Raw genomic sequence first — 11,036 nt, forward strand, 5'->3', positions numbered from 1 at the left:
GATTCTATGTCATTACACACTGTATTGATGTCGTAAATACCCCACCCCAGACCCTCCCTGTCGAGAGGAGCAGACACTGGGATCCTCTTTGCTGTAGCACTTGTACCACCTCTATGGCCCTAGTATTTGTGTGTTTTGATGACAATACAATTTGAACTAAGACAAAGATGATGATTAATTGATTCGTTAATGCTTTCAACATTTTAAACAGGAAATGTGAAATTTGCACCCATAGCTGGTATAGTTAACTTGAACACAGGGTCTTTAACAATATACTTATATACTATGTATTTTTGCACTAAAGGAAATCTTAGAGAAATATAATAGTCATAACTCTACCATGTTCTTGTGCTTCATTGATGCTTCTAAAGCATTTGACCGTGTTAATCATGTGAAATTATTTTTGAAATTGTCTAAAAGTTGGGTCCCTGGTTTTTTAATTAGAATCCTGGTCTACTGGTACTCGCATCAGACAATGCGAGTGAGATGGGGGAATGTAACATCTGATCCCTTCCATGTGACCAATGGTGTCCGCCAGGGCGGAATTCTGTCTCCCTTTCTTTTTAATGTGTACATGAATGATTTGTCTCTGATGTTGAATACATGTGGTACAGGTTGTAGAGTTGGTGACCTACTAATTAATCACTTTATGTATGCAGACGACCTGGTCATCTTCAGCCCTTACAGTGCTGGTCTCCAACAGCTATTGAGAACGTGCACACAGTATGGTGCTGACTTTGACATAAAGTACAATGCTGGTAAGAGTAAAGTTATGATTATTAGAAGCAGAGAAGACAGACAGTCAACCTTCCCTGACTTCCATCTGTCTGGTACTGCACTCAGTGTGTGCAGCGAGATCAAGTATTTGGGGCATATTATTGTTAATGACTTGTCTGATGATAAAGATATGTACAGGCAGCGTCGTAAGCTCTATGCACAAGCAAACATGCTGTGTCGTAAGTTTAGCATGTGCTCTGTATCTGTAAAAATTGCATTGTTTAAAGCATATTGCACACCTTTGTACACAGCCCACCTGTGGTGCCGCTACAAACAAGGTAGTATAAGAAAGCTCACAGTAGCTTATAATGACAGCATGAGGCTACTGTTGAGAGCCCCAAGAAGCTCCAGTGCAAGCCATATGTTTGTTAGTGTCGGGGTACCCACCTGCTCTGCTGTTCTGCGCAATCTGATGCACAGATTTATGTGTAGGGCGTCAGAATCAGAGAATGAACTTATTAATGTGTTGGTTAATCCTGTACGCAGTTCTGTAAGATTTTCGTCCAGACTGTGGAACCATTTTAGAACATGTTTGTATGCAAGCCTACACTGAATAGTGGGGAAAGCTCTGTACTTTGTATTTTGTGTTTGTTTGTTTTTTATTCTGTCTTTGTTTTTATTATCTTATTCTGCTTTTATGGTGATATGGATCCCCTTGGGTCTGAAATAAAGATTTAATAATAATAATAATAATAATACTGTAGTTTGATGTTAATAGTTTGATTAATATATATATATATATATATATAATATATATATATATATATATATATATATATATATATATATATATATATATATATATATATATATATATATATACAGTATATGCTCTTTTTTACTTTATTTAAATTGTATTTGATTTTTTATTGGATTTTTTTATCTTATGCCACTGCACCAAATGAAAAGTGTTCCCAATCTTTTTTTAAACACAGGGTCTTTAAAACCTGATCCCACTCTTGTAAAAGTCACCCAAAACGCCTATCCAAGGCATACCAAAAGTAAATTGAAAGCTGTTCTTGAACCGTTTGAAGTAGATGGATGGTTCTGGTATCCTTTGAAAGGTAACACTCTGAAGTTTTTCCCCCAGCTGTCAGAATCACTGTAAGTGCTACTAGAATTGAGTAATCTAACTTTGAACACACTGAAATAGAAGGTTTTTATTTCAACCGGAAATTTGTTTTGTAATTAGATGTCTGCAGATGAGTGTAGCTGTGGAAAACACAATGGGACCACAGCATGAAGCCTTATCAAGTGCAATTTCAAATTTGATAACAATACCACAAAAGATGAGTATTTTACAAAAAATTTGTAAGATTATGTCCTACAAAGACTTTTATTATTATTATTATTAGACATTAGATTATGTCCCATGGGCATAACTCTTGAACCTTTGAACATACAATCATAATTTCGGTCTCTAATGAAAGCTGACACTTAGAGGTATCCTATCCAGATTCACTATAAATATTGCTGAAATGTATATAAATATATATAAGGAGTCAAAACACGGACGCGCGTCTCATCCGAGGAGTGATTCTCACATTCGGTTGAATGTCCCGCTGCAGGATTTATCCCGACCCCCTGAAGCGTCATATCGTTGTTTTCAGCATTTCATTGGCTATACAATGTGCCAGTCACCAGGGCGATTGCTGCAACTAAGTTTTTTTTCATGACAAAAGTCGGACGTGCGTACATCATGGTCATTTCCATACAGGCGCTCATTCGCTTTGAAGTCGATGGAGGGGACAGGGAAGCTCCTGTATGGTCGGATGACATGTCAATCAAAAGTAGAGGTGCAGGCTCCATTTTGACACCACTGTCTCCCGTCTGCAGATGTGCAGAACGGAGTTACAGACATGTAAACATAATAACATGAGGTCCTACGACGACGGTCACAATGAAGCAGCGGCTGTTTGTGAATATTTACTGGTATAATAATGTATTTTGGACTAAATACTTTACTGGATCTACTGGACCTTTCTGACCGTAACCAGACCATTTTTGTGGGAATATTTTTGCCTGGAGGTGATTTATGAGGTTTCATCGGTAAGTTGCGTCATCTGTGCAAATCTTTGTTTGTTTGTTTGCAGTGTCGATACCAGCTGCTATGATTATATAATTATATATTATATAAATTTTGGACTGAGTGTGCACCGAATATGGAGCAATGTTAAATGTTTGGACTTCAGGGTGGGAGGCCAACGCCTTTGATTAATATATATATATATATATATATATATATATATATATATATATATATATATATATATATATATATATATATATATATATATATATATATATATATATACGTTAAATTCGGAGCAATGATAAAATAAGTGAATATGTGTAATTAAAAAGGAACTACACTAACATTTTAATCTTAATTTTATTTTTTATTTTTCTCTAAATATAACATTTTTTATTTTTTTAAGTCTTATTAATACACATAGATTACTTTTTTATGTATTTTTCCTATGAACTGTTCGAAGATGTATTTGTTTTATTCTTTTCTCTTTTACTTTTGCATTTAAATAATGAGGAGGAATTAATAAGTTGCCAAATAAACACAATTCTAGAATAATATTGTTATTATTAATGTATAATAACACACACATAAGAAAAAGTTAAAAAGTAAAATACTTTAATAAATGTCTATATTTTTCCTATATTTTCATTTGTGTCTTCAATAAGGTACACACATTTGTCTGTGCCTTATTGTCAACTGGCAAAGCTTTTGTTTCAGCAACCGTGACATCAGTAATCAGCAGTACACATCTGACTCTACACTGCAGAGCTCTCTCTTTTTGTACACTGGAGTTGTTTTTACAGAGCTTTGCGTGTCGGGCAGATACAATTAAGCGGCTGACTCTACAAAGCTTCATATAACTAGGTTTTTTTACACAAAGCTTCTTTGTCAGGTGTTCCATGTGTTTCTGGTCTTTGGCAGTAAGTAACCACAACAACATAATTGAAATTCAGATTTAGGTTTTTATTGAAAACTTGGCCAGGATTCTGTACAGCAGAGAGGGTGTGCGATGCACAGGGGCTAGAAGACAGGGACAGGGGACTTTGAGGAGTCCGTGGGTCATGGTTTCCCATGGTACATCAAACCCTGAGCCGAGAATTGTGTGTAAAACAGCAAGAGGTGTCCTGCTCCCTCTTTGGTGTCTCAAAGGACTGTGGAATGAGGGGATTTTTAAAAAAGGACAAAGGAGGGAGGTAAGCAAAGCTCAGCCCATAGGGGAGAAAGAGAAAAGTAGAGACAGAGAGGGATGAAGGGTGGTCTGGTGGTTTTCCTCAGGCCCAGCTGGTCCTTCCACGGAGGTGATGTCTCAATTCAGGGGCAGAAACAGATCCTCACCCTTCCCCTCACTGCGTTAGATCTTAGACCTCTTGAAGTTACTGAGATAAAGGCCTCACACATCTCTTCCCCTTTCCCTCTTCCTCCGCCCCTCTCCCTCATATCCGCTCTTTCTCTTTCTCTCCTTCCCTGAGCCTCACTTGCTGGCCATGGTGTAGCAGCCCTGCTGGTGCCACTGCATGTCACGGATACGCCTCACGGACTGGAACTGAGGATGGCGGGCACCAAACTCGTTGAAGTGCCTGTACTCTCCCTTCTCCAGCAGGTACTGGCTGCCACGGTATCCAGGGAACTGGTATCCCACCCAGCTGAGAAATGAACAGGGAACGTGTTGGTACAGGAATGATCTCGTGGATCTTTAGAGTCTGCTCTTTGGTGTCTGGTACTCACGTTCCGCAGCTGACAATGATGCTGCCAACTCTGTCGGTAAAGCCGTAGGAGAACAGGCTGGGAACGTCATCGTCCATGATCTCCATCTTGCGGCCCTTGAACTCTCCCACCTCGTGCAGGCAGATCTTGTGCTTCTCAGGGTCCTGGTGCAGAGTCAAGCGAGGAAAAACCCTTGTTTAAAGAATAATCTGAAGCTAAACAGAAAAAATAAACTTGAGATAGATGTTTGTACCATCTTCACGGGCCTGAAAGACAGCAGGTAGTCGTTCTTCTGGCAGTTGCTCCAGGAATCCCAGCGGGGGTACTCTCCCTTCTCCAGGATGTACATCTCACCACAGAAGTTCATCTGCTCGAATCCCACGAAGCTGCAGAAGAGACAGAGTTTAGAGGCGTCTGTCCAAATGTCTTTATTTGAAATGTAGTGAAAATAAATGTTTGTTTGTTGTTTGTTAATACTTACGGTCCGCACTCAACACGCAGGGAACGCACACGGTCCATGCCCATCTCACACACATTCATGCACTCGTTGCTGATCTCAATCATGCGACCCTGGAAGTTCTCCTGGTCGAACACGTACATCTAATGATGGCATAATGACAAAAAAAGAAGAAATGAATCATTTATGAAATTATAATTTGATCTCACTATGAGGCAGGAGGTCTGTAAGAGAGCCACCCACCTTGTAGGCGTTCATTCCCATCTCAGACTTCTTGCTCTGAGCGGCCTTCCCGTCGGTCTGGGAAGAAGTCTTGGACTTGGAATCTCCACTGGACATGATTACTGAGCGGAGGAACAGTGAGAGAGGGTGTGTTCATGTGAGAAACTGAACCAATAAATCATTGAAGAATCACAAGATTAACAATACCAAACTGAATTATATTCCCTTCACGCTGCTGCAGGTGAACAATCCACCTTACCTGTGTGTGTGTGCAATGCCTGCGCTGATCCTCACTCAGAATGTGTAGGACTCAGAGAGTGCTCCTCCCTTTTATACGCTGGCGCTCACAGGAGAGGGATTATGGGGAGAGAAGCAAACCTGCTGAGGTCAGAGGCAGGACACAAAAGAAACCCCACATCATCAGAGGGGGACAGGGAGAGGGGACGGGCCCAGGCAGACGACCACTGACAGAAGCTGCTGCTCACAATGACCAATTAAAAGTAGTTTCCTGTCATTTCAAATAGAATGTTTCAAGTTTTATACTTCAGATTCAGTATTTACTATATATCTATTTGATGAAAATGCCTATGGGTTTTCTAACAAGGTGACAAGTGTCAGAAATGTTTATTTTTGTATTTATTTTTTCACACCGGTCCTTGTTAGGAAGCTTTTAATTATGTCTGATACATGAATATGATATATAAAGGCGCCTATGTGTGCAGGGTTGATGTCAGTAACTTCCAGATATAGATCCAAAAACCACATGACACTAAATATGAAAAAAAAAGAAAGGGGAGTTGATTTTTGATAGGCCAGTTTCTAATTGCTGATTTATGGTTCCGCGTTACACCGACGCAGAGCCTACAGCGTATGGTACACGGCGACGCGCGCCTACGCCGTACCCTACGGCGTAGATTCTGCGTCGATTTAACGCGGAACCATAATTCAGGATTTAATCCGTGCTTTATAAACAGTGATGTCATTTGAGGGGACACAGCTCGCTTCTGGGTTACATTTCTCTATAAATGGTGGACATCTAAGTCAAATTTCTGCAATTTCATCAATGAAACCTTATTTTATTCTACTAAATGCACCCACTTTGACTTTGGTATGACACATCTCCACGGGTGCGCTTGTGACTTAAGGATGATTTATGGTTCTGCGTTACATCAACGCAGAGCGTACGGCGTAGGGCACGCGGCGACACGCATCGTACGGTGCGCGTCTCCGCGTAACCTACGGCGTAGGCTCTGCGTCGATTTAACGCGGAACCATGAATCGGGACTTAGTGCAACTGCCTCTGGTGACCAGCGGGATCTCTGTATCTGAGGGGAGAAATGTCTGTATATGCTCAGTCTCTGTAACATTTCCATGCATCATTTCGGGATAGACTCGATTTTCTCTTCCATGTCTCTGTGCTGCTGTGCCGCTAATCCCCACATTCTCCCCCGGGATCCAGGCCTTTGTGCCGGGGACTGCTGACCGGGGTGCGAACATACCGGAGCGCCTTTGTTCCCCGGCCTGGCCGCAGCAATGGGATGTGCTGAGCTGGCCGTCACTCACACTGGCGCAAAACATGGACACTTTTACGCGTGCAGGGGGCGGCGGCGCGGACGCGCACCGGGGAGCGCGCACCCCTAGGGTCCATATAAAACTGAAGCGCCAGGTTCTGTTAAAGCTCTACGCGAGTTAGGCGGTTAAGCACAAACCAGTCCCGAGGTCCTCCAGTAAAGTATCAATCTAGGTAAGGTCTTCATCCTCTAACTGCCTCTAAACTCAGCTCAGGCCAGCAGCTTTCACTATAGGCACTAAAGCCCAGAAGCACTTTCAGACACCTGCACTTATATTTCTCATTTCATATTGCTCATTTCACTGCTATCAGAGATCATTTTGTGAGCTGTTCTGGCCACAATCCCTCCACATGCTCACACTTTTTTTTATAGGGAGCAGTAGAGCTATGCTATAAAAATGAATATCAGTAAACATGGAGGACAATCGGTGTAGGATGTTGAATCTGTGGGCGTTTTTCTCCTTCGTGGTCTTTTCTTCACGTCCTCTCTTCTGCCATTATTTACCACCTCAGGAATCAAGATGTACAGAACTACCAAGTCCCCCATGATGCAGCCCCTGGTCAACTCAGGAATGGGCATGGCTCCCTTCTTTAAGGTAAACAAACACTTTCATTTGTTTCATAGATTTATTTTTTTTACTTTTTTGTTTTTAGTGAACTTTTTTCCTGATTGATGTAAAGGAGGTTAAAAAAAATGTGCTCTGTCTCTTTAGGCTACCGTGTTCGAGCAGGAGCATTTCCAGGGAAAGTGCCTGGAGTTCACTTCTGAGTGCTCCAACATCCAGGACTGTGGATTGGACAACATCCGCTCCATCAGGGTGGAGAGTGGAGCGTAAGTCTGAAAACCTTTCTAACCAGGCTGATAAAAGATCAGTCAGCTCATACTATGTTCACTTAATGAAGCAGTTGAGTAAATCATGGAAAATTGTTTAAATGTAACACATCCTCACCGCAAAATGTCATTTCGAAGAGAGTAACAGTGCCTATTTTAGACTATTTTGCTATTTGCAGAGATATATCTTAATTAAAATAAGACAATTTGGATAACATTTAGGAATATTAGGCTTATTTCTGTTTTTGTGGTGCAGCGTGCTCATAAAAGTGAGTTCCAGCTGCAATCATCTTCAAACATGTGACAGGAGTTTGTGTGTCTCTTTGCAGCTGGGTGGGTTTCGAGCACCATGACTTCCAGGGCCAGCAGTTCATCCTGGAGAGAGGAGAGTACCCCCACTGGGACGCTTACAGCGGTTCCCTGTCCTACCACGTGGAGCGCCTCATGTCTCTGCGCCCCATCTACTGCGCTGTGAGTACATCCATCCCTGTTCTTGCACTGTCCAGCTGCTGTAAAACTCAAATAAATAGGTAGATAAATACATAGAAATAATAATAATCAATCTCTGTCTGCCCTACAGTCCCACCAGAGCAGCCGCATGATCATCTTCGAGAAGGAGAACTTCATGGGCCGCAGCGTGGAGATCTGTGATGACTACCCCTCTCTGCAGGCCATGGGCTGGATGATGCCTGAAGTTGGCTCCATGCACGTGCAGTGCGGCGCGTAAGTAGCCCAGAATTTCTCTGTAAATATATGAAACAGTAACATTTATGCTCTTCTTAAAAATCTATCTACTGTCTTGGATAATTATTTATTCTCATTTAACCCCCTCTATGTCAATCTGCAGCCTATTTAAAAAAACTGCAGACAGTAAATCCCTCTGATCCTCCATCAGCATGTCTTTCTTGTAATAGACATACCAGCTGAAAGCCCTTAGTTCACACTAAATCCCAACTCTCTTGCAGCAGCTCCTAAAATAAGCCCACTGACTCTGTTTGAATCCGCTCCCCCACAGCTTCGTGTGCTACCAGTACCCCGGCTACAGGGGCCAGCAGTACATCATGGAGTGTGAGAGACACAGCGGAGACTACCAGCACTGGAGGAACTGGGGCTCTCACTGTCAGACCCCCCAGATCCAGTCCATCAGGCGTATCCAGCACTGAGAGGAGCGATGGCTGAGACTGAGGCCAAACCCCACTCGCAGCGGGTCCCCATCAACCCCCTTGTTCCCTAAACCCACAACCTCCACCTCTTTTTCCCTCCCTTTCATCCCCTCCTTCCTCTCGACTTGAGCTGCAACAGCCGCCCCAACACGACAACGCCGCTACTGATTTACAGTTGCTCCTAGAGTGTGATAAGAGACAATATCGCACTGTTTAAGCACAGGGAAACACACACACACACACTTTGACGACACAAGTGACACTCACTGTGTCTTTTTATTTGGTTGAGAGGTCCCTACACATGCACGCACAAATCCACAGCTGCGCTGTACTGCTACCTGAGCTCAGCGATGAGGAAATCCAACAGAGGGAGATGAAGCTCCAGTATGTTTCCACGTCCAGGGAATCCTCCCCAGCTGCTCCGGCTCTTCTCAGGGCGGCACACTGCTGCAGTGCAGCTCAGACGTGCTGTGCCGTCGTGTGTAGCAGCTTGATAACTAATAAACTCATTTTCACTTCAGCTATTCTCATTGTCTTATTTCTGTGTTCATATTTAATGTCATTACAGTCTGAGAGCACAAATGAAAGAATGTGAGTTGTCCACTTCTTTCATTTGTTTCTAGAAAGAAATGCACCACTTGCAGGTTTGAAATTTGCCTTAAAAGTTAAAATTATTTAAACTTAGAGAACCACCAGTTGGATTACATGAGCTGGTTAAAAAATATTTAAATATTATTCATCTATCCATCTATCTATCTATCTATCTATCTATCTATATATATATATATACACACACACACATACATACATATATATATATATATATATATATATATATTTTTTTTTTTCATTTCATTTAATTATTTATTAAAACAGGTTAAAACAAAAACAAAAAATAATCAGAATACATAAAATGTATATACCGAAAAAAAAAAAAAAAAAAAAAACCATAAGCAAAACAAAGCAAATTAAAGAGACAAATCTATATGTAGATAAATATTTCCTGTTTGAAAGGGTGTAGGATGAAGTTTCAAAAAACTTTTCTAGTCCTACCTCTTCTAATGTTCTGTTTTTACAATTTCTTCATTTCACAGAACTTCCATATATATTTATATTTATATATGTATGTGTAGAAGCTCCGCTTTTCTTTGCATCATATGAAGGGACTTTCTGGAGCTAAAGCACCCCGGGCGGTGTAAACTTTCATTGTTTATATAGTCATCCTTGTATTGCACCAGTTAGCCATTGTGTCTGTGTCTCTTCTTTCTCTGTTATTCATTCTCTGTCCGTTTTGTCTTTTTCTGCTCTGCCCAGCTTATGAGCCTGGTCCTGTTTGAGGTTTCTTTCTTCCTAAAGGGGAGTTTTTTCTTGCCACGGTTTGTGTAATAATTGCTCGGGGGGGTTCATGTTCTGGGTCTTTGGAAAGCACCTAGAGACAACTTGTATTGTAATAGACGCTATATAAATAAAATTGAATTGAAAGATTGGGGACCAAAATGGCAGGAATCAAAGTAGTTTTAGTTTGAAAGGAATATGTTTTTGCAGCAAAATAATAAATATGAATAAAGGTCCTCAATTAACCACGTTTTTAAAGTCTCCGATGAGATAAAGGGTGTCAGAGTTGAAGCAGCTCCCTGTATGGTCGTAGTTCTGACTGTGGAATTAAAGTGTTAACAAGATCGATGTTGGTCTTGGTGCTGTTCATTCAATTCAATTGTCTTTATATAGTGTTTATTAGACCACAAATGGTTTTTAAGTGCTTTCCCGAGACCCAGAGCATGACCCCCGAGCAACTGTACATGCCGAGAGTCGCCGCAACAAAAACAGTTCGTGTATTAAGAAGAAATGAAGAAGCGGAGGAAAACAAAAAAAACTGAAAACAGAGTAATCTTTATTATCAAAATTAGATTCTGGAAAAAAGCGGCAGACAAAACACCGCCAAACACAAACAATTAAACAAGCTGGACAAAAGTTCTTCTGGAACGTCGACAAACAGACCGGCCGAACAGAGGCTTGCACTTTGAGTTATATTTACAACTAAAACAGTCTCAGTCATATGTACAAAGTATTAAACGATCTTAATATCTTAAACTACTAAACAATTATACCTTTTTTTGTTTTTTTAAGAGGAATAGCCATTAAAAAAATACCCAACCTGGGTTGCAGTTAAAACAAACTTCAACAGACATATGTGCTTAACGTTTAAAAATAATCTTGTAACTGGATAAAGTCGATACCTAAATATTTCAGATGAACAAACTGAATAATCCCACTCGCCT

At 41.0% G+C, this 11,036-nt stretch overlaps 2 protein-coding genes across 2 annotated transcripts; one reads left to right on the plus strand and one right to left on the minus strand.

Moving 5' to 3' along the window:
- Window positions 1-3,751: 3,751 nt before the first annotated feature.
- crybb1l1 (crystallin, beta B1, like 1) lies at window positions 3,752-5,546 on the minus strand. Its single transcript, XM_061725401.1, has 6 exons — window positions 5,452-5,546; window positions 5,214-5,314; window positions 4,995-5,113; window positions 4,767-4,899; window positions 4,535-4,677; window positions 3,752-4,452 (listed from the first exon to the last, which is right to left on the minus strand). Exons 2-6 carry the CDS (start codon window positions 5,307-5,309, stop codon window positions 4,281-4,283), a joined length of 663 nt encoding a protein of 220 aa, XP_061581385.1. The 5' UTR covers window positions 5,310-5,314; window positions 5,452-5,546; the 3' UTR covers window positions 3,752-4,280.
- A 1,257-nt stretch (window positions 5,547-6,803) lies between these two features.
- Window positions 6,804-9,277, plus strand: cryba1l1 (crystallin, beta A1, like 1). The gene is made up of 6 exons (XM_061725402.1): window positions 6,804-6,936; window positions 7,276-7,358; window positions 7,476-7,594; window positions 7,924-8,065; window positions 8,175-8,317; window positions 8,610-9,277. The coding sequence occupies exons 2-6, from the start codon at window positions 7,284-7,286 to the stop codon at window positions 8,755-8,757; spliced, it is 627 nt and encodes a 208-aa protein (XP_061581386.1). The 5' UTR covers window positions 6,804-6,936; window positions 7,276-7,283; the 3' UTR covers window positions 8,758-9,277.
- Window positions 9,278-11,036: the final 1,759 nt, after the last annotated feature.

This window comes from Cololabis saira, chromosome 7, assembly GCF_033807715.1.
Source record: "Cololabis saira isolate AMF1-May2022 chromosome 7, fColSai1.1, whole genome shotgun sequence".
Taxonomy (NCBI): domain Eukaryota; kingdom Metazoa; phylum Chordata; class Actinopteri; order Beloniformes; family Belonidae; genus Cololabis; species Cololabis saira.

Coding starts and splice junctions, on each gene's coding strand:
- crybb1l1 (XM_061725401.1), bottom strand. CDS start 5,309: ATGTCCAGTGGAGATTCCAAGTCCAAGACTTCTTCCCAGACCGACGGG. Junction 4,678..4,766: donor CTTTCAGGCCCGTGAAGATG/GTACAAACATCT, acceptor ACTCTGCACCAG/GACCCTGAGAAGCACAAGAT. Junction 4,453..4,534: donor ATCATTGTCAGCTGCGGAAC/GTGAGTACCAGA, acceptor TTCATTTCTCAG/CTGGGTGGGATACCAGTTCC.
- cryba1l1 (XM_061725402.1), top strand. CDS start 7,284: ATGTACAGAACTACCAAGTCCCCCATGATGCAGCCCCTGGTCAACTCA. Junction 7,359..7,475: donor GCATGGCTCCCTTCTTTAAG/GTAAACAAACAC, acceptor CTGTCTCTTTAG/GCTACCGTGTTCGAGCAGGA. Junction 8,318..8,609: donor ATGCACGTGCAGTGCGGCGC/GTAAGTAGCCCA, acceptor GCTCCCCCACAG/CTTCGTGTGCTACCAGTACC.